Here is a 22412-nt window from a genome sequence, read left to right as displayed (position 1 = left end):
GCAGAACTAAAGACTAAATCAGACAGATTTTTATTCTGCTACAAGCATATAGATTTGAATATTTTAATGACCAAGAAGTGAATCTCTAAGATTATTTTTTAAATAATAAACATAGTCATATGAGATAATTCAGATCTAAAAGGAATGATCTTTTCTACATATTCTTTTTTTATTTTTTATTTTATTTATTTATTTTTTTTGACAGCCTTACTCTGTCACCCGGGCTGGAGTGCAGTGGCATGATCTTGGCTCACTGCAGGCTCAACCTTCCGGGCTCAAGTGATCCTCCCACCTTAGCCTCCCGAATAGTTGGGACTACAGGTGCATGCCACCATGCCTGGCTAATTATTTTTCTGTATTTTTTGTAGCAATGGTGTTTTGCTACATTGTCCAGGTTGGTCTCCAACTCCTGGGCTCAAGAGATCCATCTGCCTCGGCCTCTTAAAGTGTTGAGATTACAGGCATGCACCTGGCCTCATACTCGTATTTCATCTTGCTTTAATATTTTTGCAAGACTTTTACCTATCATTTCACTTTGGCTTACAAAAATTATTTATTTCCGTGAAAGAGATGTTTAGTAATTGAGATTAGAATTCTACTGTTCCGGCTCCAAGTCTTTTATTCACTCTAACAGATTATATTTACTTTTACAAATTGTCTGTCTTTGATAAAATCAGCTATACAACCACCAAAACTTGTCATGTCTTGGCACTGTATCTACTTTTTTCAAAGAAGAGCTTTTGAGTCAAGAAAGGAGAAGTTCTGGAAGGTGCTTGTTCAGAGCCATGAGGTCCCATCAGGCACGCTACAGACACGCCCAATCTACCACAGCTCAGAGAGGAGCAAAACATGGCCTACAAAATGGCATTTTTGATCGTTGCTTTTTTTGTCTTTAAAACATATGTTTTTTTAAGATGCACTTCCTTACTTATAAATATAATTAAGATTTTATTAGAATTGGCACCTAAATATTTATACAGTATTTCTGTGATGCAAAAGGGACATGGCCTTGTTGACTATTTCTGGTGCCTTTTTCATTTTGCTAATTGCTCCTATCAGTTCAATTGCCTCTCTAACAGACTTGTTCTTCCTTGTCAAGATTTAAGTCACATGCCAATATCCAAGCAGAAAACAATTTTTGTGACAAAATGGTTTTCCCTCCTTTACAACAAGCATTACTGCTTTAGAATAATGTCCCCACTGCATGTTTTCAGCTGGGGACTGCTGGCAACATTTATTAGATGTTCTACACTACATTTTTTAAGGAACGACTTTTAAAATACCTTGCTTTTGGGATATAGCTATTGGTGAAGAGCAAAACAAATGTGTATTTTCATCATTTCAATAAAACATTAAATATATTTTTATGCCCACATCAAATTTTAAGTCCATATACCACATGTAGACTAAATATCAACAGTAAACTTAAAATGCATGGCAAAATAAATGTACTTTTTAATGAGTCCTATTAGTTTTTACTACAAGGTTTAAATATTTAATGTATTGATACTATCACTATCTTATGCTGCCTGTTGAGAGAGAATAAATTGGATACTTCTTTATTTTTATTTATTTTTATTTTTTGGGACGGAGTCTTGCTCTGTCGCCCAGGCTGGAGTGCAGTGGTGCAATCTCGGCTCACTGCAAGCTCTGCCTCCCAGGTTCACGCCATTCTCCTGCCTCAGCCTCCCGAGTAGCTGAGACTACAGGTGGGTGCCACCACACCCAGCTAATTTTTTTTGTATTTTTAGTAGAGATGGGGTTTCACGGTGTTAGCCAGGATGGTCTCGATCTCCTGACCTCGTGATCTGCCCTCCTCGGCCTCCCAAAGTGCTAGGATTACAGGCGTGAGCCACTGTGCTCAGGCCTAAATTGGATACTTCTTAATGGTGCATCAACTCCTTCAGGTCACTGGAAAGACAGTGCTATTCTAGATATATCTATAGACAAATGAAAGAACACTGCTGTCACCCACAGGGATACTACATACAATGCATTTCCAGATATATGCAATTTACTTTTTTCTCTTTTTTTACTAGCAATATAAAACTAAACTCCGTTTAAAAAATAGTTATGCAACAGTAAGACAATCCCAATGTAACAGATATATGTCAGTAAATAATCTTCTGCCCTTCTGCTTCTTTTTGTTGTCTTATTCATTTTGCAGGTGATCACTCGGATAAGAAAGCAACATTACCTTACAGCTTAATTCATACATTGGATGTAGAAGTAGATATCAAAAGTTATAGGCCTCTGTGATATCTGCACATCTTTTCTGAATAACAACAAGAAAAACCACAAGGAAAGCAACACTATAAATAACATGGCAAAAAACAAAAACAAAAACAAAAAACAAAAAACACCTCACACACATTGAAAAGAGCAAAAAACAATTCTGGATATGACAGAGGAGTGATGACGAATGGTGTGAATGTTTTAAAACACTCTACATATAAAACAGGATTGTTCAACATGATGCAACAAAATTGGAAAAAAAGCAACAATACATCATGAGACATAGAATCATCTGAAACAAGGAGTTATAGACATAAGCCACACACAGGATTTCTTTTCTTACTTGCACAAGTATCTCGAGGGGTTTGAAAGGTCTTTCACCATGAAGCACTCGCCTCCATTCACACAGAAAGTTTTCTCCTTCTCCGCGCATTTTACAAGATGGCTTGTCCCAGTGGTGGATGTAGATGTAGCTGAAGAGGAGAGAAAGGAAAAAGGTTAACAGTGAATTTTGTTCCCCTTCTAAGCAGCCTTTAATCTTAAATTATCCTAAAAGGAAGAGTTCATATAAGGTACAGATTTCACTAAACTTGCAGACCTTACAAACAATAGCAGAGAAGTTAAGCTCTTTGTGGGTCTCATTATATAGAATCAAATTACAAAAGAGAGAATTATAGAGTTAACTAATTTTACTACAACTAAATAGGAAAAGGGGCTCAACATTTTTTAACCAATATTTTATCTTCCAGGTAGTTGGAAAAGAGAAGCTCTATTGTCATTAAGTAAAATACATTTCTCAGGAAGGTTCAAGGTAACGGTATAAAGTCATGTCAGTGCAGCTCAATTTAAACATCTATTTTTAATGGTAATCAATCGATAAAATTATTTATTTTTGAAATGTTTTACATGCCTATTGACTTTACATTTTTTAGACATGATGTATATATTGAAAAAGAAACACAAGTTGGCTTATTTGTTACAAATGAAAACATAGATTATTAGTCAGATACATATTAACATGCAGATTAGAAGCCATTCTCTTCTAAATTTCTTTTCTACTCTAATTTCTTAGAGGAACATGGTTGAATGTCCAAATGCCATCATACTTTTAAGGAAATGGAAAGAGTCTAATATCACTGTAAATGTAGACTAAAGCACTACAAAATATCTCCATTTAGAATGAGAGGTAGAAATAAGTTTCAAGTTTGGTTTGCAACACCTTCATATAATGAACTTAACATTCACTTGTCAACCTTCATGTTACATGAAAGTGGGCGCATGAATTATACAAAGCCAAAGTTCTCAGCCCCAGGCCACCAGGGCATTTAGTACCAGGATGCTTCTTCTCATATCATTGGGAACACCATGGGCAATACTCAGTCCCAACCAAAAATAGTCCAATATACACAATGTTTATCAATGATATTTTCAGGATGAAAAGGAAAACCAGTATATCAAGCCAGTATAGATTCTATATACTCTTTTAGGGGGAAAAAAAAATCCATCTTTAGAGGCAATTTTTTGTCTTGTCTACTGATACATTCTTATGAATTTTTAATTCCTTTTTAATTCCTTTCTGTCTTCCTTACTAGTTTCTATTTTATTATTTGCATGTGAGTTTCATATGCCCTTGTTTACTTTTATTTGACCTGCCATGTATTACTTTTCCATTTTCTTCTGCCTTTCCTGTTCATTTCCTTCGAAAGTCTACATTTTGTTGTGACACATAACCTAATTTTGTCTTCTCCCCTGCTTGATTTTTATTCTCTCTGACTGGAATACTCAACATCTGATTATTCCATTTCTGAATTACTCATGGCCTTGCTTGCCTCTTATTATACTGTCTAAGGCATGTTTTTGGACCCCTTTCATTGATCTCAGCATGGCTTTTTCGAATAACAGCAAAGGACACTCAAAACAACTTGGACTTTGGAGACAGATGTGGTTCAAATCTTGTCTCCTACTGGCTTTGAATAAGTCACTTAACCACTCAGATGCTCTATATTCCCATTAAGAAAACAGGGGTAATGGCACTCTTACAGAATTCTGTAGAGATTATAAATAATCTAGATAAAGGAATTGGCAAAAAAAATTGGCATTCAATGCATAATAGCAAATATTAATGGGCAAGTAGGGAAGGCTCTTAATTTGGGTATGTATCAATGAGAGAAAAATCTTGACAATGGAAATCTGGGGACTTCAAAGATGTATGCTATTTATTTATTTTTTTTAAAGAAGAACTTTATTCCTAAGGATATGCATGTTATTCTGGAATCATTACTATGGATAAATAAGAATTGGACTAATTTTTTATTACTCCAACAAAAAGTTATTTTCAAAATACATTTCAAGGCATCTTTTCCAGGCTTACAAAGCAAACAAACTAAACAAAAGGAATAAGAAAGAATGAGTAGACAGGTGATTTTTACCATCAATTATCAGTTATACTTTAACATCTTCATTAAGAAGAGGGGAAACATGATTTGCATTGTTTGGTCTGTAAAATCATGGAGTATACAACATTTCTATATATCACACAGCATATAATTTTAACATAATATCCTTTCATGTGAAAAACTACTTATTTAGGTGCTATGTATTAATATTTCCATCCACAGCAATTGCCTTTAAAAATATTAGGAAATGGGCTGGGTACGGTGGATCACGCCTGTAATCTCAGCACTTTGGGAGGCCGAGATGGGAGGATCATGAGGTCAGGAGTTTGCGACCAGCCTGATCAACATGGTGAAACCCTGTCTCTACTAAAAATACAAAAATTAGCTGGGCATGGTGGTGTGCTCCTGTAATCCCAACTACTCAGGAGGTTGAGGCAGGAGAATCGCTTGAACCTGGGAGGTGGTGGTTGCAGTGAGCCGAGATTGCACCACTGCACTCCAGCCTGGGTGACAGAGACAGACTCTGTCTCAAAAAAAAAAAAAAAAAAAAAAAAAAATTAGGAAGTTTGCCTTGAATGTTAAAGGTTTTGTGCTGAAAGGCTTTCAACTGCTGACAGAATTCCATAGGATGACAAATGGAGCAGGGTATCCTTGCTGTCCCAGGTGACAGTGCTGAATGGGCCACCTGTGGTGTGCTGTCACCATGCAGTCCTGCAGAGGAACTCTGAACCTCAAGCAGACCCTAGTGGCCTTTGCATCTCTGACAGGTTGCTAAAGATTGCCCTTCATGCAACTTGAACAGCAAACACTGCATGGGCTCTCTCAGGACAAATGCCAAGGCTTTCGCTAAAAACAACAAAACCAACATTCCACCTCCCCCCAAAATGTAGACACTCCTTATAAAATGTAAACAATAAAAAAAAAAGTAGTGATATAAGCAACACACAGACATATCTCTTCCTTAGACTCTGATCTTACGAGATTATCAAAATAAGATTAACAAATATGTTAAAAACTAGAAACAACCCTCTTTTTAAAAGGCCTTAAAAATATATCTCTCTGAAATGATTATCCTTGTAATGCTATCCTGAAGCCCCTAGCTCTGACATAGTCATTTAAAAAATTCTTAGATCATTACCTGAAACTAGTAATGGGATATTTGAGAGCAAAATGATTCTTGGAGGGAAATGAAGTAGCAAGTATCTCATACAGTTACGTATTATTATGCTTAGCACTTTCATCCTTTAGCAGTAGTGAGATCAAAAAATGATCACGAATTGTAAGGCAACAATGAGTTCCCAGGCGATGCGAAGTGTTAACTGACTGGATGCAGCTGCTCCAAACCAGCACCCAAGCACAGGAATAAGTTGCAATTGTCAGAAGAAGCCGGATGGAGATGGTGCTATATACACTCTTCAGATTTTCGCCAGGTTTCCTTTTGCTCTCCTTATCTGAACACAGTGCCCTGACAGTCTTACACAGGCCTATAAATTTTGCAGTGATATTTTTTCTTTGTGCCGTACACACTCAGTATTCCTAAATCAGTTTCCATTTGGTAATTCAACCAGGATGTAATGAAACTGACAAAGTGGGTCCTATGCCAAACAGAGCAAACAGCATTCTTTCTGGGGGAGGGCTGGGAGGAGTTGTATTAAAGGCAAACTAAAGATTTGGAAGATAAAATATGTTTCAATATATAAAAGATGATACCCCCCAACAGTTGTTCCAGGAAGGAGGTGAAGTAGATCTCACTAAACCTTGTCACCCTCTGATTTGTGACTAGTTTTTCACAATTTGGAAGTTGTCTTCTAGTGACTACAAAATGAACAGCAATTAGAAACACTACAAAATCTGACATTACTTTGATGTTTGCCATTTATGTGACCACTTTATCCCAAACACACTTTCCTTGGTATGTCAGCAACTACAGTATTATAAGGAAGAAAGTATAAGGTAAAGCAGAAACTATTAGGTTGGTGCAAAAGTAATTACGGTTTTGGCCATTCCTTTTTAATACCAGAGAATGTATTTTGTAGTATTTTACTCTAGACCTGGTATGCCTTGGCAAAAAAGGTCAGGACAAATGATCATTGCTGGGGAAGCTGGACAGTTCTCTGAAATAGCTGAGAACTTGGGGACTACTATTATCATTTAGGGGTTCCAAAAGTCCTTTACCACACAAAAGGACTCCCTCCTTCCTTCACGCCCTCCCTCTTTCTTCCTTCCAGCCTGCCCCTCCCTCCCTTCTTTCTTTCCTTCCTTCCTTCTTTCCCTCCTTATTTCCTTCCTTCCAGCCTGCCCCTCCCTCCCTTCTTTCTTTCCTTCCTTCCTTCTTTCCCTCCTTATTTCCTTCCTTCCTTCCTCACCTCCTTCCACAGTTCTTTTTTTTTTTTTTTGAGACGGAGTCTAGCTCTGTTGCCAGGCTGGAGTGCAGTGGCACGATCTCGGCTCACTGCAACCTCTGCCTCCCAGGTTCAAGCAATTCTCCTGCCTCAGCCTCCTGAGTAGCTAGCTGGGACTACAGCCACGTGCCACCACACCCGGCTAATTTTTTTTTTTTTTTTTTTTGTATTTTTAGTAGAGACGGGGTTTCACCATGTTGGCCAGGATGGTCTCCATCTCTTGGCTTCGTGATCCACCCGCCTCAGCCTCCCAAATTGCTGGGATTACAGGCGTGAGCCACCACGCCTGACCCACAATTCTTTAGTGACTGTTTATAACGTGCAAGACATAATGATAACAACCAAAATCACTGGGGTTAAAAATTGTAAGACCATGACCAACTCTCCCTAGAAGAAAACCTTCATAGATAAAATGTAGTGAAATGAACACTGAAGTTGGCTAGGAAGAATCAGGTCCAAGGCACAATTTACCAATTATTAGCTGTGGGACTTCTCTCTATCTACCTGCCTTAGAAAATTCAGCTGCAAAAACGAGATACCAAAGGGTTGTTGCCAAGTTTATTAAAACACTTTGTCAGCTGCAACACTGCACACAAATATATGATACTGTTACTATTATTAATGACATAAATATTGAGCGAACAAAAGTAAAAAAAGAAATTCTGCCCAGACTGAAATTTTACATATATAACCAAGCCTCAATAGTTGTTTCTTAGGAAATTATTCTTCTGCAAAATGTGAAAAAAGATGGCCTAATTTGGAGTGACGATCGTTGAGTGATTATAAAGCATTAAGTAAATATCAATAATCTATGTTTAACTTTATCAAAACTACTTGTCAAAAATGTATAACCACTTACTTTCCTTATAAAATAAAATTGAACAATTTAAGATAAATTAATATCATAAATGCAGGATTATTTTACCCTTTCAAGATCTACACAATTCTTTAATATTTCTGACTGAATTTCCAAATTACAAGAATTAAACTTACTTACAATATTATGTATTATGTGTTATCATAACAATTTTTTAAAGTATAAAATATTTTAAAATAGTGTCATATCCATAGCATGTAGACTGTAATATAAACTTTGTTTACAACTTAAGATTTTGGAAATAATACTATTGCCCCTTTTGTAAATACTCAGAATAAATAGCTGAGAAATAATCAAGTGTTCTCTGCTTGTTACTAAATATTTTCCCATGGAATCAAACAGTATTTCCTGTAGAAGGCTAGGTTTTTTTCTTCTCAAGACAGGCTAAAAAGAAAATAATACTGTAAAGGATGGCTTGCTTTTCTTGCTTGTTTTAAGTGGTGTTTTCCTTATCAGTGAAGTAGACAAAACCAGTAGACCAGGACCATTACACAAATGCAAACTGCTGATAAAAAGCCACTATTCTTCTTTGACAATTAGCAGGAATTAGCATGAGTATACAGTGTATACCCCACAAAGCAATCATTAGATCCTGTTTCCCTTGAATGAATTAGTCCTCACCCACAGCTTTTAGGACAATTCTTTGCGAGTTACTTACAGAAAGTTAAACCAAATAACTCTATGCCATTTGCTTAATAAAATATGCACATTTTAAATATTTGAACATTAAACTGCTAGTCACTACAAAATTACAGATTTTTTTTAACCTTACCTGTAATATCTTCAATGGTTATGTGTTTAGGAATCTGCATACTTTCCTGCTCTTTGATGTCCAGTTAAAAAATCTGAAATGATTATTCTTGCTCTGAATATAGCTCCTTTGCAATTAGGTATAATGAGCAGACTGAACTCCTACTGGGGAAAAAAATGCTTAGGTGGTTCCTGAAGATGAAGATCCGGAGCAGAAGCTGAGCAGAAAGAGCTGTGCCACCTAATGTAGCTTCTCTAGATGCCAAGGGAATGATAGGTGGAGTCGTTAGTTTTCCAAAGGAAAGGTTCAGAGCCAGGCTTAGAACCACGGAAGCCTTGTCATTCTGGGTTGGCATTTTTTCCTGAGAAGTCATTCAATCCTTTGCTGAATAGCAAATATGTACTTGAAAAAGAAAGAAAGTGGCCAGAAGAGATCAAAGAACCTGCATAGAGTTGGCGGTTCCCAGAGCCAATACAGTGACTGGAAGTAACGTATCATCTCTCTTGACCTCTCCTTGACTGAACTCTGCTCAAGAAACAAAAAGGGAAGCCAGGAGAATTCTCAGGAGACTGTTAATGGAACCAGGACTTTCTAAAGCAGAATTAGGGCATCCAACTCCATGGAGCTCAGGACTTAGCTAATACACTGGGAGCACTCAGAGGTTTGTAGACTTCCTACAAGGTGACACTTTGTCCAAAGAGCAAGTTGACACCAAGGGCCAATGGAGATTAACTGGTTTAACTGATGAACTTGGGCTTTGGCATTGTTGAAACATATATAGAATGGTAGGACTATCAAGGATCTTAGCACATTTTATAGTTTATCCTATATCTTAAAGGAGGATACAGATCATCTCAAAAGAATAGTTCTGCAGTCTTTAATAAAATACCTCTAGCTAAGAATTCACAAAAGTGCACAGGGGAAGGCTGCCCAAGGTCACATAAGTGAATTAGAAAATGCTTCCTAAGTGGGTAAGATTCCTTTCTCCCTTACAAGCTCTCTGGGCAGACCCTGATATTAATTCTTCCTATTCAGCAGAATGAAAAGTGACCTTTGGGTGTTTCTCCTCATAAAACAAAATTATAATTTTTGTTGTAACACTGATCTCATTTGTAGCTAAACAGAAAGCAGATTCTAAGTTCCCAGCAGTGGCTGAGCAAATGATTTGGTGTCATTAGACAGTGTTATCCTTAGAAAAATAAGATTGCCAAGAAAGGTTATTTTTCAAACCTACAAGTTGCTGTTTTTTTCTGTTTTTTCAGACAGTGCATTTTACTCATGACACAGTCTAATCATCCTAAGTCTACTATTTCTTAGGAGAAACATCTCAATGATACAAATACCATGGAGGATGTCATAGCTTTTCCAAAGAAGAAGAAAAGTATCTTCCCATAGTGGCTCATTGACTAAATGGAGTTACAAGAAAACTACAATTTCTTCTTCACAAAGCCAATAATCTTTTCTTAGCTGAGAAGCCAATTCCAGAAACACAGTTCTGCTACATATTTTCTACTAATCACTGACAGTTTTATATGAGTATAAAATTTCCATAGCCGGAGTCCACAAACTTTCAAGCTGTCCCTTGAATCTTTTTCCATCAATACTTAGATTCTAAAGGAGTACAATCCGTCTAGCCTGCAAAGCAAATATCAGCAGGCCATCTGACTGGCTTAATTTGATATATTTATAGATCTCACCAGGCTAAATGTGGAAGGCGCACATTCTTTACTATACTCTGCATTTTCTACTAGGATCATTTTGGGTGGAAGAAGGTCATGTCAATGTAGAAAATGTTAACCTGTCACTTTCCAAACTAGTCAAATCTTTCGTACCAAACAAAACAAAGAAGACTGAACATCCAACAAGAATCAAGGATTCAGTTATTCAACAAGCTACTGAAATTACCATGTGACATTTAATGACATATGTTAATTTATTCACCAACTAAAGCCCACTTAGAAATGAAAGTAGCTGAAAGATCAAAAGAGAGAAATCATAAGGTAAATTCATTATCTTATTCAACAAATTAAAAAAAAATCATGGCACATCAACAAATAAAAGTCATATGGTCATTTCAATGGATACTGAATCAACCTTTGATGAAATTAGAAAGTCAATTTTTGTAAAACTATTAAGTATTATCTTTAAAAATCAAACCTGAATTTAATCAAACATCCACATACATGTAACCTACAGGGACTAAATTAAGTGGCATCAAGAGGGGATGCAATAAAACCCAGAGAACTTTACAGGACAAATAACCTGGTTTCTTTAAAAAAAAGTTAAACGTAGAAAAAGGAGACAAACGGAGCTAGGGCTAGAATCAAACAAAGAGTGAAAAAAGGAGAAAAATTCGAATATCAACACTTAAAAGAGCATTAGGAAATATAGCAACCAATCACAATGGCTGTGAATTTTATTCAGATCCTGATTCAAACAGTTACAAATGTAGGAAATCTGATCATGGATTAGATAATGAATAATAATATTAAGGGGTTATCATTAATTTTTATGTGTGTCAAACATGTTATGGCTATATTTAAAAATAGAAGAGTCCTTATCTTTTAGAGATACATACTGAAATATTTATACATTAAATGATAAGATGTCTGGGATTTGCTATAAAATAGTAAGAGAGAAGGGAAATGACTGGGATGAAGATGAAACAAAACTGATAACTGCTGAAGTGGGTGATGGCTACATGGAGATTCATTACACAATCCTGTGTATTTTCAGGTTTTTAATATGCATGTTTAAATGGATATTATATATGTACTTGTTTAAATATATGCTTATATTTATATTTAAAATTTAAAAATGCAAAAATATAATGATTTTAGGTTTTTCAAAACATGTCTTTATATTGTAAAACTAGAATGATATTCTGTATCATTTAAGAATATCTGCTTTTAGCTAATAATCTAAATGATCCTTAACAGTGAAACTCTAGGGGAGATTTCCATGACTGTCAAACACAAGTAAAGGATATTGACTATCAGTGCTACTATTCAGCATTGCTCTTAAAAGTTCTAACCAATAAAATAAGGCAGGAATCAAAAAATTATGATATAGCTTTAGAAAATGAGAAGATAAAATAATCACGATCTGGAGATGATATGGTTGGATACCAGTAGTAACTACCAAGAAAACCCAGTGAAATAATGTGATCATATTCACACCAGCAACAGAAAATATCAATCAGTTAGGTCAGTCAGGCATGAATTTAACAATAAATGTGAGAATGGGAACTATATTAAAAGAGTCATATATTAAGAAGGTGAATTTGGCCTATGGTTGTGGGAGAAGATGGCATTCCACTAAAGGGAAAAAACAAATAAATGTGGAGGTAAGAAAGTAAATGTCATGTTTGGTGATGAGAGGCAGCAGTTCAATTTGACTAGGACATGGATTATAAATAAGGAGGTGAAGTTAATGAAGCTATGAATAAGGAGGTGAAGTTAATGAAGCTAGAAAATAATAATGCAACCATACCAGAGAAGCCCTTGATAACCTGGTTGGAATTAATGTTTAATATGTAGGCCATGAAGAGAGTTAGGCTTTTGAGTAGGGCCATAATTAATGAAACTAATGGTCTATCCTGCAGCCTTTGGAAGGGGAAAACATGGAGATGAGACTAGTGAAGGAGGTGAGAGTAGAAGAGGGTTTGAGGATAACAGTGTTTGCAAGAAAATGATGGAAAAAGAATAGGGATCATATTCAGGAAATGACACTACTACATATTTATATACATTAAAATTTGAGAAGAGCTAACTGCTGAAGTTCCTTTGTATTTCACACCTTGTACTACACCTCTTTCTAAGGCATTCAAACTGCTTATCACACATTTTCTCATTACTCTTCATGCAATCTAGGAAACACTTATCATGTTAACAAAGGAACTGAGGCCCATTCTCAATATTCAATACTCACTGGTAACACTAAAACGTCTGTTACAGCTAAAGCTGTCACTGTGCTTTCCTAATCTCACTAGACTATGTGTCTGTTGATATAAAGGATCCCATTAAGATGGACAATACCATAATTGGCTTGAAATGATATGTTTTTTACAGAGATGATGAAGGCAGTGATGTGCCTATGAGTTATAGAAGCATCTTCACTCCAGGAAATGATTTCTGACAAATGTTTTAAACAATCTAAACTTTCAGTACTTTGCGGCAAGGAGCCTCCCTAAAAGTGTAGCAAAAAGTGGGTTCTAGGATTTAGATACAATCTTCCAAGTGTTTCGGGTTTGAGCCAGGCCTCTTTGAACAGTGGCTCTGCAGGCAAAAAGCCTAATATTCCTTAGAATGTCGCCCGTGCAGCTTGAAACACGCCTCTCTAAAAACCCAGACTGCATATTGCTATATACCATTTAGCCAAATCACTGCAGTTCTGTGTTTGTGTGATGGTTGTGGACATAAATAGCCAGTTTACGTTTCCACAAACACAATATTTTCCTCACTGAGGCCAAAAATTGCTGCACGGAAAGCAATGAAGCAGTAAAAGCAGGTTTGAGCATATGAATCCTGCTCCATAACACTTGGCTAATTTCAGTCCATATATTTTCCCACAACTCCCAGGAGTTCCTTGTTCCCAAGTTCATGATCAGAGTAGCAAAACATCTCTCCCTGTAATACATTGTGTTATTAAATGTATATCTGCCGTTAGGTTTCCAGTAGAAATTCTATAGTAACCAAATAACACATGAAAATCTAACTTTTTTAAGTACTCTATGTCATTTCACTCTTGACCAATCTGAACAGGAATAAAACCAGGTTTCAAAAAAAACATATAATTTTAAGTGCTTTACTTAAAGAAAATGATTTCCTTTTTTTCTTGCCCCCCGCCCCCCCCCCCCCAGCAACCCCAGGACTAGCTTTGGTCATAATAGTTCTTGTTTCTCTAAAGAAAATGTACATTTTAGGTCAGAGAAATAAGCCATGGGAGGTAGTATTGCTGCAAATTCTGTATCTTTAGCGGAACAGGGCCAAAATGATAAGTTAACTTTACATTATGCCTAAAGAAGCCTTCCCTAAAACTCTGTGTTTTTCTTTTTCTTTTTCTTTTTTTTTCTATTTTTGGGGCTCCACATTCAAACATAACAAGCACCTGTTTTTCTACTGTTGGCTTTCAACCTAATGTTGTTCAATGGGAAGGAAGCAAACAGGTGTGCACACTCCTTTTCTACATTACATAATATTAAAAAAAATTGGGGTTCCGCATCCTGCTATCATCATCTGGCCTTGCTGCTATGCACACACACACACACACGCACATGCATACACACACACATGCACACACGCACACACGCACATCATGCAGTTGTTAGAAAAATCTAATGGAAATCATCTTGGTTATATTTAAACCAAAAAAGGGCATGTGGAAGAAAATCATAAAAAGAAAAGTAGAGCAAAGGTTAGGGCCTTATCTCAGCTTGCCTGGCTAAATTCCTGCATCGTCAGACACAAGGAATATTAAGATCCATACATAGGACCTTAGTTATAATTCATTCGTTTTTTTCCTGTTAGCACTGTATCTATCTATGTATATGGGCTAATAAAACACTTCCATCTCCTGGAGCTGTAATAACTCAGAATGACTGAGGTCTTCCCCCCTCTTCTTTTAAAACATAAACCATTTTTGTAGATGCTGCAAGCATGTGTTTAATACAGATCTTTGTTCTTTCCATCCATTACTACAAAGCCACCTAAGAATCAAAGCATCGAAAACCAAATAGTAGGCTGTGTTCATTCTTCCAATTCAGTTCCTCACATTTCCATGCAGTTCCTGTAGAAGAGTCAAAGTCTTCAGTTGAGATTTGCCATTTACTCAAAAGCTTTCAAAAAGTAGAACACTTTGTAATACAAAATATGTGTAGCAGGAATTTGCATTTCTAGTTCAGCTCAAATAGGCGTAGCCAACACCTAGTGAGGCATGCTCTAATTAAATAACCACAGAATCCAGTGACTCCCATAATGGAGAGACATATGCAGGAGCTACACTTCTGAATCCCACCAAGGGAAGAGTTCACAGATGACAGGCTGGTTGTAGTGATGCCTCTAAGCAGAAAACAAGGCCTTACCAGGAAAACAAGACCTTGCTAAGAAGAAGAAACCAGACCTCTGATCCTATTCTTTAAAAAGGCCTGGTTTAGGCCAGGCACGATGGCTCACGCCTGTAATCCCAGCATTTTGGGAGGCCGAGGCAGGCAGATCACAAGGTTTGGAGTTCAAGACCAGCCTGACCCATATTGCAAAACCCCATCTCTACTAAAAATACAAAATTAGCTGGGTGTGGTGGCACACGCCTCAGGAGGCTACTGAGCTACTCAGAAGGCTGAGGCAGGAGAATCACTTGAACCAGGGAGGTGGAGGCTGCACTGAGCCAAGATCACGTCACTGCCCTCCAGCCTGGGCGACAGATCAAGACTCTGTCTCAAAAAAAAAAAGGCCCGATTTATTCATGGCTTTTCCGTTAAGAAATCCTTACTTCCGAAAATTTTTGAAATATGGAAAACTTTTATTGAAAGAGAGACTTTTCTTGGTTTCACACCTTTTCAGTGTATTGGAGCTTCAATCACAGGGATGGCATTGTCTCTGAATAGAAATCAGTCACCGGTGGGAGACCTTTTCTGTCCAGAGGCTCCCATCATTTCCTCACGCCTTTCATGCCTAGGATTATACTACAGACTGATCCTTGGATTTTCCTCTAAGTCTGAAAACCTGAGGGAAGTGAGTCATTGCTCTACTGAGATCACACAAGTCCTAGGAATTCAATGGTCATAGTTCAAAGGATCTTAGTTACCAGAGACCTGTTATAAAAATTCAGCAATCCAGTTGGGTGTAGTTGCTCACACCTGTAATCCCAGCACTTTCAGAGGCTGAGGCGGGTGGATGGCAAGAGCCCAGGAGTTCAACCAGCCTGGGCAACATGGTGAGGCCCCATCTCTACAACAATTTTAAAAATTAGCTGAGCACGGTGGTGCGTGCCTGTGGTCCCAGCTACTTGGGAAACTGAGGTCCAGGACTTCAAGGTTTAAGTGAGCCATGTTTGTGTCACTACACTCCAGCCTGGGCAACAGAGCAAGATCCTGTCTTAAAAAAAAAATCAGCAATCCTTCATTGGCCCTTCATGCTGCTTTGCAGAAAAAGGTTATCAAAATCTGTCAAATGGCTACATGGGTCTATCACAGCCACTGAGTCTGGCCTGAAGCTCATGCTTGGGGAGCTAACACTCTACTTGCCAAAGTACTGTGCGTGCACACGCTTGAGCTTGTGTGTGTATGTGTGAGTGTGCATGTGTGTGTTTGTGTGTGTATGCATGTGCATGCCTGTGATCCTAGCTTTCCTTTCCTGGAAAAATCAAAGTGCATCCTGTCACCCAGTGACTGAAAGGCTGATTTTTATTCTTTAGTTTTTTGTAGAAGAAATGATCTGGAACTGAAGGATTCACTGATAAATAAGCATGTAGGTTACTTTGTGCTTAATTATATCTCATCACTCCTTTTATCAAAGCTCTTTTCCTACAGCCAGGAAAGTGTCCAAGACATCTCATTATTTTTTCCCCCATTTGTGTTGTCTAGATTCTTGCTTGTTTGTTTTCAGTCTAATCAATTGATAGCAGTAGTCCATCTTGAATCCAAATATAATTTTAAGCAGACTAAACATAAATTGATTCATTAGTTAACAATACTATTAAAACACATCATCATTCTTTAACATTTAAAAAAATACCATTTTATTCTTTGCTTAATTTAAGCCTTTAAACACCTACTTGGCCATTTTGTTCATTTGTCTGTTTTCATTTTTTGTTTTTGTTTGTGTGTTTGTTTTCAAGAACATAACACCATTTCATTTGTCAATTATTTTCACTGTAAATGACTACTACAAAGGTAAACAAAAGAACACATGGATGAAACAGAACAGAAATGACAAATGCATTCATAGCATCAAAATATTTCTTTTTGGCTGGGTGCGGTGGCTCACACTTGTAATCCCAGCACTTTGGGAGGCCGAGGTGGGCAGATCACTTGAGGTCAGGAGTTTGAGACAAGCTTGCTCAACATGGTGAAACCCCGTCTCTACCAAAAATACAAAAATTAGCTGGGCATGGTGGTGCGTGCCTGTAATCCCAGCTACTTGGGAGGCTGAGGCAGGAGAATTGCTTGAACCCTAGAGGCAGAGGTTGCAGTGAGCTGAGATTGCACCACTGCACTCCAGCCTGGGTGACAGAGCAAGACTCCATCTCAAAAAAAAATATATATATATATGTATATAATATCATATATATTTATGTTATAAATATATTATACATTAGATTTTAATTATATAAATATATTGTTATATATATTTATGACATAAATATATTATATAATATATTTATTTAAAAGTTGGAACTAGGCATGGGCAGACCCACAGCAATATCCACAGAAAACAGAAAACTCTGGCCACACATTTTTTTTTTTTTTTTTTTAAAACTTACTCATGAATTATCAGAGAGAAAGTAAACAAAAAAAAATCTGATATTGGATGTATGGGAGAAAAGGAGAGAGCAGGCAGGATTTGGGGTTTGTGAAAATTCAACATTTCTTAGGATTTAGATAATGAATTTGAAGTTCAACTCAATTAGGAAGGTCTAGGATGCCAGTTTTGTAAGGTAAATAAGGTGTAATACCCTTCAGGGACTAAAGTTAGATAGTCACAGGATAGTTTACCGAAACCAGAAGGGTTTTTGATGTACAGAGCTGGTTGCTTGTCTTAGTTTGTTCCTTCTTTTTGAATGCACCACATTTCTTGGGTCAACAGGCTGGCAGCTGTTGCAATTTATGGTAAAGTCTAGCTTCAAATCCTGATGGGAAGCTGGAGTTTCCTATATAGGACTATCATAGCAGCAATATGGCAACAAAGGATCTTCGTTGATAAGTCTAATGAAATTTAATCTGTTAAGTGGGGTATGTAATCTATGTTGCTGGAATCACTTTCGAGAGACAGGTACACTAAGTATATACACAAAGGTCGAAGAGAAAAGATGACTGAGCTAGGAATTGAGTCACGTGGTCTTTTGATTTGTGGGATCAGTGCTTCAGGCTCAACGTAACAAAGCTGACCACTTTCACAACTCTGAGAGAGGAGTCATGGATGATCCAATTCTAGAGATAAGAGATATAGCTGAATTAATAAAATTTTGGCTGTATTTTACAAGATCTGTGACTAGGCATAGCATGAGGTCAGTACAAAGTTCCAACCATGCTTAGATCAGAGAACCACTAGAGCAGAGGTCCAGACAGAAGAAATCCATCACTATCACAGTAATGGTAGGAAATACCAGGCGTGGCACCCAAATCTTAACCATAACTACCCTAAAAACCGTCAGGAGGATTTCAGAATCAAAATAACAAAAAGGACATACCCTCAGTGCTTAGCTAAACTCTATGACTTAATAAGGTAAAAATGAATATTTGAAGTTAGATGAGAAGTCATCATTTTAACGAGGTTGACATGGATCTGTACTGATTCCAAAGACAGAATTTTTATGTGTAGCACTTCTAATTCTCCAGACATAATTTACAATAAGAGACAAGTTCCTTAAAAATTATTTAAAGATTGAATAGCATGAGCAGTTGCTGCCAAATAGGAGGAGACATACTAAATTCCCCTTCACTTTTCACTTGCTCGTTACTTACAACTCCTTTTACTAAAAGAGAAAAAAAAGGTATCAAATACGCCTGCTGACCATTACATGTAAGGCTAGTAGACTCTTTATAGACAATTTCCATAAAACCCAGCATCCAAAATGGAAAAATAGAAATTAACTTTGAAAGTAAAGAAAGGCATAACAAATTTAACCGGATTATCATCATTACCTGTGATAAATACTTTTCTGTCCCAGAAGCATGAAAATTGGAGAGGCTGTCTAAATTCTTTCACATGCTAGAATTGATGTCTAGAAAATACTGTTTGGGATATGGTTTCTACAAAGTGCAGAAAGACTGAATCATCAAAGTCATTATTGGCTCAAGGAGAAAAGTATAAGGAAAAGGGCCATGTGCGGTAAGGGTAATAATAATAAGTTATTACCTATGCAGGCTCACTCTGCCATCCGTTATCCAACTTACTGGGTGTGAAATGTTAAAAGTAGAACTAAGATTCTGGGACTACCATTCTGTTGGTTTTCTTATTATTGAAGAAATAAATGTACTCATTCTTAATAGTAATATTTCTAGAATGAGTCATCACCAACTATATTTCAATACAGCTGGGGGTAAAACATCACAGAGCACTTTAAATATGCTCACAACTACCATTTCTCCTGGGCATGCTATTTATCATGTTCTGGTTATAGGTGATCTTCAAGGTAGGTCACGAGGGAGGAACTGGAGAAGTGAGAAGCAAAGAAAGAAGACATTTTGTAATTGCAAAAATGGAGGTGTGCTCTGGATAGCATGTTTTGTTCTTAAACATCTTTTTTCCTCTTTATAGCATAACAACTTCATAGCGTAACATTATGCCATAACTTGATAGTGTAGCAATCATTTTTTACAGTAATCTTGTCTTTTGAAGTAGAAATCATATTTACCACAACCAGTAGGTGTTTGGCATTGATAATGTTAGCTAGGCATTGTAAAGGTATATCTTTTGCTTCTCTTCTTCCTGGTTCCCTTTTTTTGGAGAAGAAATGAATGCAGATAAAATTCAAGAGTTATCTGTATAGTAAAGCAAGAAAATTCTTAGCTAAGACAAGATAAACTGACATTCATTAAATATCTACTATGTGCCAGACATTTTAGCATTTTAACACCTTTAGTCCTTAACAAGAAATAGGTGACACTTTCTCTTTCTCACAGTTGGAAAAAAACAAAAAACAAACTGAGGCTGAAAAAAGTTAAATGGCATGCCTTTGTTCTCAAAATAATAAAGAGGAATTCCAAGGCAGGTTACTTGCTAGGCCCATAATACAGCCACTGAAATATTCTGTCCCGTGACGCCTCTTTCATTTCAGAACTATATATGTCACCTTGTAGCTAAAAACCAACAAGGCCATTAGAGAAGCCTATTCTTCTACATCTGAATATTTCTCTATGTTTGCAAACTATATTGTCAGAGAATGAGACTTAAAATACTACCTTTAGGTTGTGCATTCTTAGCAGAAGGCAGGAGGCCACTGTGAATCAAATTGATGCATTTTAATCTTCACTCACGGAAAGCGCTGTCTACATTATCTAGTTTTCTGTTGTCTGTTTCAGTTTATCTATCTATCTAGTTTTCTAGTTGTCTGTTGTCTTATATTTTTCATTAAGCTTTCCTAAACACTAGAAAACTAAACTGATCTTGAATAGTTAGACTAAATTATAATATGAAAGTTATCAGAAATTCAGTGATGTGACCACATAGTGCCAGAGTGTTATAAGGGATTCTATGTAACCTTCATTCAGATTATCATCATTTTCCTTTTAAAAAATATGCCTTAAAAAACAACTTAATTTTCATTTAGTAATGATTGTAGAGTTAGAAAAAAATACATACTTTACTTTTTTATGAGACCAAAGAGAAATGCATATACATAAAAATGCATATACAAATATAAATATGCTGAGTTATAAACACCATCAGGGAGTTATGGCAACAGGAACTATTCCAAATGAAATGCTAAATTTAGTTATGATGCCTGTGCAATATTTAATATCTGCATAAGATCTCTGATTGACCGCAATGCAAAATTAATACCACTGGATCCTTTAAAAGCTGATTGTACACAACAAAGAGATAGGGAGAAAAGACAAAAAAAGTATTTCTATAAGAGATGCAGATAAATTATATAAAATAAAAAAATTGTCTCCAGGGACATTTGATGTTAGGTTCATTTTGTTGACTTGTAATTTTCTTTAACCTCATTTGTACATAATATGCAAATCACGCACAAGAAACTTTTAAAAATAGGTCTGATGGTAGCACTCCTTAATTAAAAGTTAATTCCTGACTGTCAAGTAATTTAAATGAGCAACATTTAAATAAATGGGCTGTTCTAAATAGTTAACATAAGATATCTTTCGTTTGGTTAAATTACATATGAGGATCATCTAATCAGACTTGCTTTACATAGTTACTCCTAACAATAATAATGCTAAAAATCAGAGTGGCAGACATATTTAAAGTGTTTACTAATGGCAAATAACTGCAAAGTTGGAAGAACAATGTAAAATGTGAGTTAATTTGTGTAATTTTCATCAGTCTCTTCAGTATTCCCTTGATTTTTTACTAAATTTTATTCAATTGACTATGCCAAGCCTTATCTTCACCCATTTAAAATTTGAAATACAGGCACACATGTTCTCAGAACCTCTTGAGACAAAAAAAAATATAATAAAATATGCCAGGCTCACTGGCTCACACCTATTATCCCAGCACTTTGGGAGGCTAAGGCAGGAGGATTGCTTGAGCCTAGGAGTTCGATACCAGCCTGGGCAACATAGTAGTACCAGACCCCATCTCTATAAATAAAACAATTTAAAAATTAGCCAGGCATGGTGGTGTGGGCCCATAGTCCCAGCCACTTGAGAGGCTGAGGTGGGAGGATCATTGGAGCCCAGGAAATTGAGGCTGTAGTTCATGCCACTGTACTCCAGCTGGGGCAATGGAGTGAGGCCCTGTTTCAAAAAAATAAAAATAAAAATGAATAATCATAAAATAAAATAAAATTTGAAATATAGCAAGGTAAGTCACAGATTTGTTCAAAATAAGTTAAAGCTATGGAAGAACTCTGAGAATCACAGAATTTTCTATTTACTTCGGTGGATAAGAGAGCTGAGGCACATGGCAAAAATGTTATATAGTTTTTACCTACAATTACATATAAGAGGCGTGACTAAAATATTGAACTTTGTAGTTTCAAATGCACCATTAACATTTTTCACTTAGGCTTCTTTGTTTCCTAAAAATAAGCAGTCAATGTTCAGTAGAAATGTCAAGAAATCAATAAAAAGTAATTAGGAAGAGTGTTTAATGTCCTTGAGAAAAGCTTTGAAAGCAAAAAGGGAATCTTCGGCTTAGTGAACAGTCAACATGCTTACATTTTCTTCCATAATAAAAAGAAAAGGCAATAATTTAAATTTTCTTTTAATAAAAATAAAACATACAGATGTCAAGTGTCACCCTGGGCCATATTGCAGTTAATGCGGTTGCTTTCCATCATAAAAATCCACCAGTGAAAGCTGTCCCAGGGTACTGACTCCTTCCTATAGGCAGTCACTGTTATACGTACCCATGTGTGATAACAAGCAACAGAGCAGGAACCCTCATGTTAACACTGAGTTGCTTTAGCTAACCATTCCTGTCATCTTAAAAGAGAGAAACTGAGAGAAAGGAAAGAATTATTGTGTGACTTCAACATGCCAAGGCAAAAATACACATGATCTCATAGGCTCTCACAATAACCTGTAAATTCTGTATTATTTATCTGCACTTATTAGAAAGTAAACAATATCTCAGACAGATTAGGAGTTTGCCAAGACCCTACAGGTGGAAAATAGCAGAGCTGGGATTCAAACTCAGATCTCTGACCACAAAGTCCCTACTCAAATGTCTTATTCAATGGAGGTTCTTATTATTTTGAGAGCTAAGGACTCCTTTCAGAATTTGGGGAAAGCTATCAATTTTTGTTTACATGTACAAATAAAAACCAAGCATACAATTTTGGAGTTTCATGGACCTCTTTTTCTGAAGCCAATTCAAGTTAAGAATTCTTCACATGAGGTC

General features: G+C 36.5%; 1 protein-coding gene across 11 annotated transcripts in view; it reads right to left on the bottom strand.

Annotated features, from left to right (window-relative positions):
• Positions 1-22412, bottom strand: part of NRG1 (neuregulin 1) — a 1130429-nt gene that overhangs the window by 38328 nt on the left and 1069689 nt on the right. For 10 of the 11 annotated variants that reach the window (XM_054497959.2, XM_054497962.2, XM_054497963.2 and 7 more), the window contains one exon: positions 2579-2708. In XM_054497959.2, the coding sequence (XP_054353934.2) occupies positions 2579-2708 (130 nt within the window). Of the gene's footprint in view, positions 1-2574; positions 2709-22412 lie in introns of those variants that run through there. The other variant, XM_063668612.1, reaches the window with a different exon arrangement.

The sequence above is a fragment of the Pongo pygmaeus genome, chromosome 7, assembly GCF_028885625.2.
Source record: "Pongo pygmaeus isolate AG05252 chromosome 7, NHGRI_mPonPyg2-v2.0_pri, whole genome shotgun sequence".
Lineage (NCBI taxonomy): Eukaryota > Metazoa > Chordata > Mammalia > Primates > Hominidae > Pongo > Pongo pygmaeus.
Note: the sequence above shows the minus strand (reverse complement) of the source record. Positions and strands in the feature narration are given on the sequence as shown.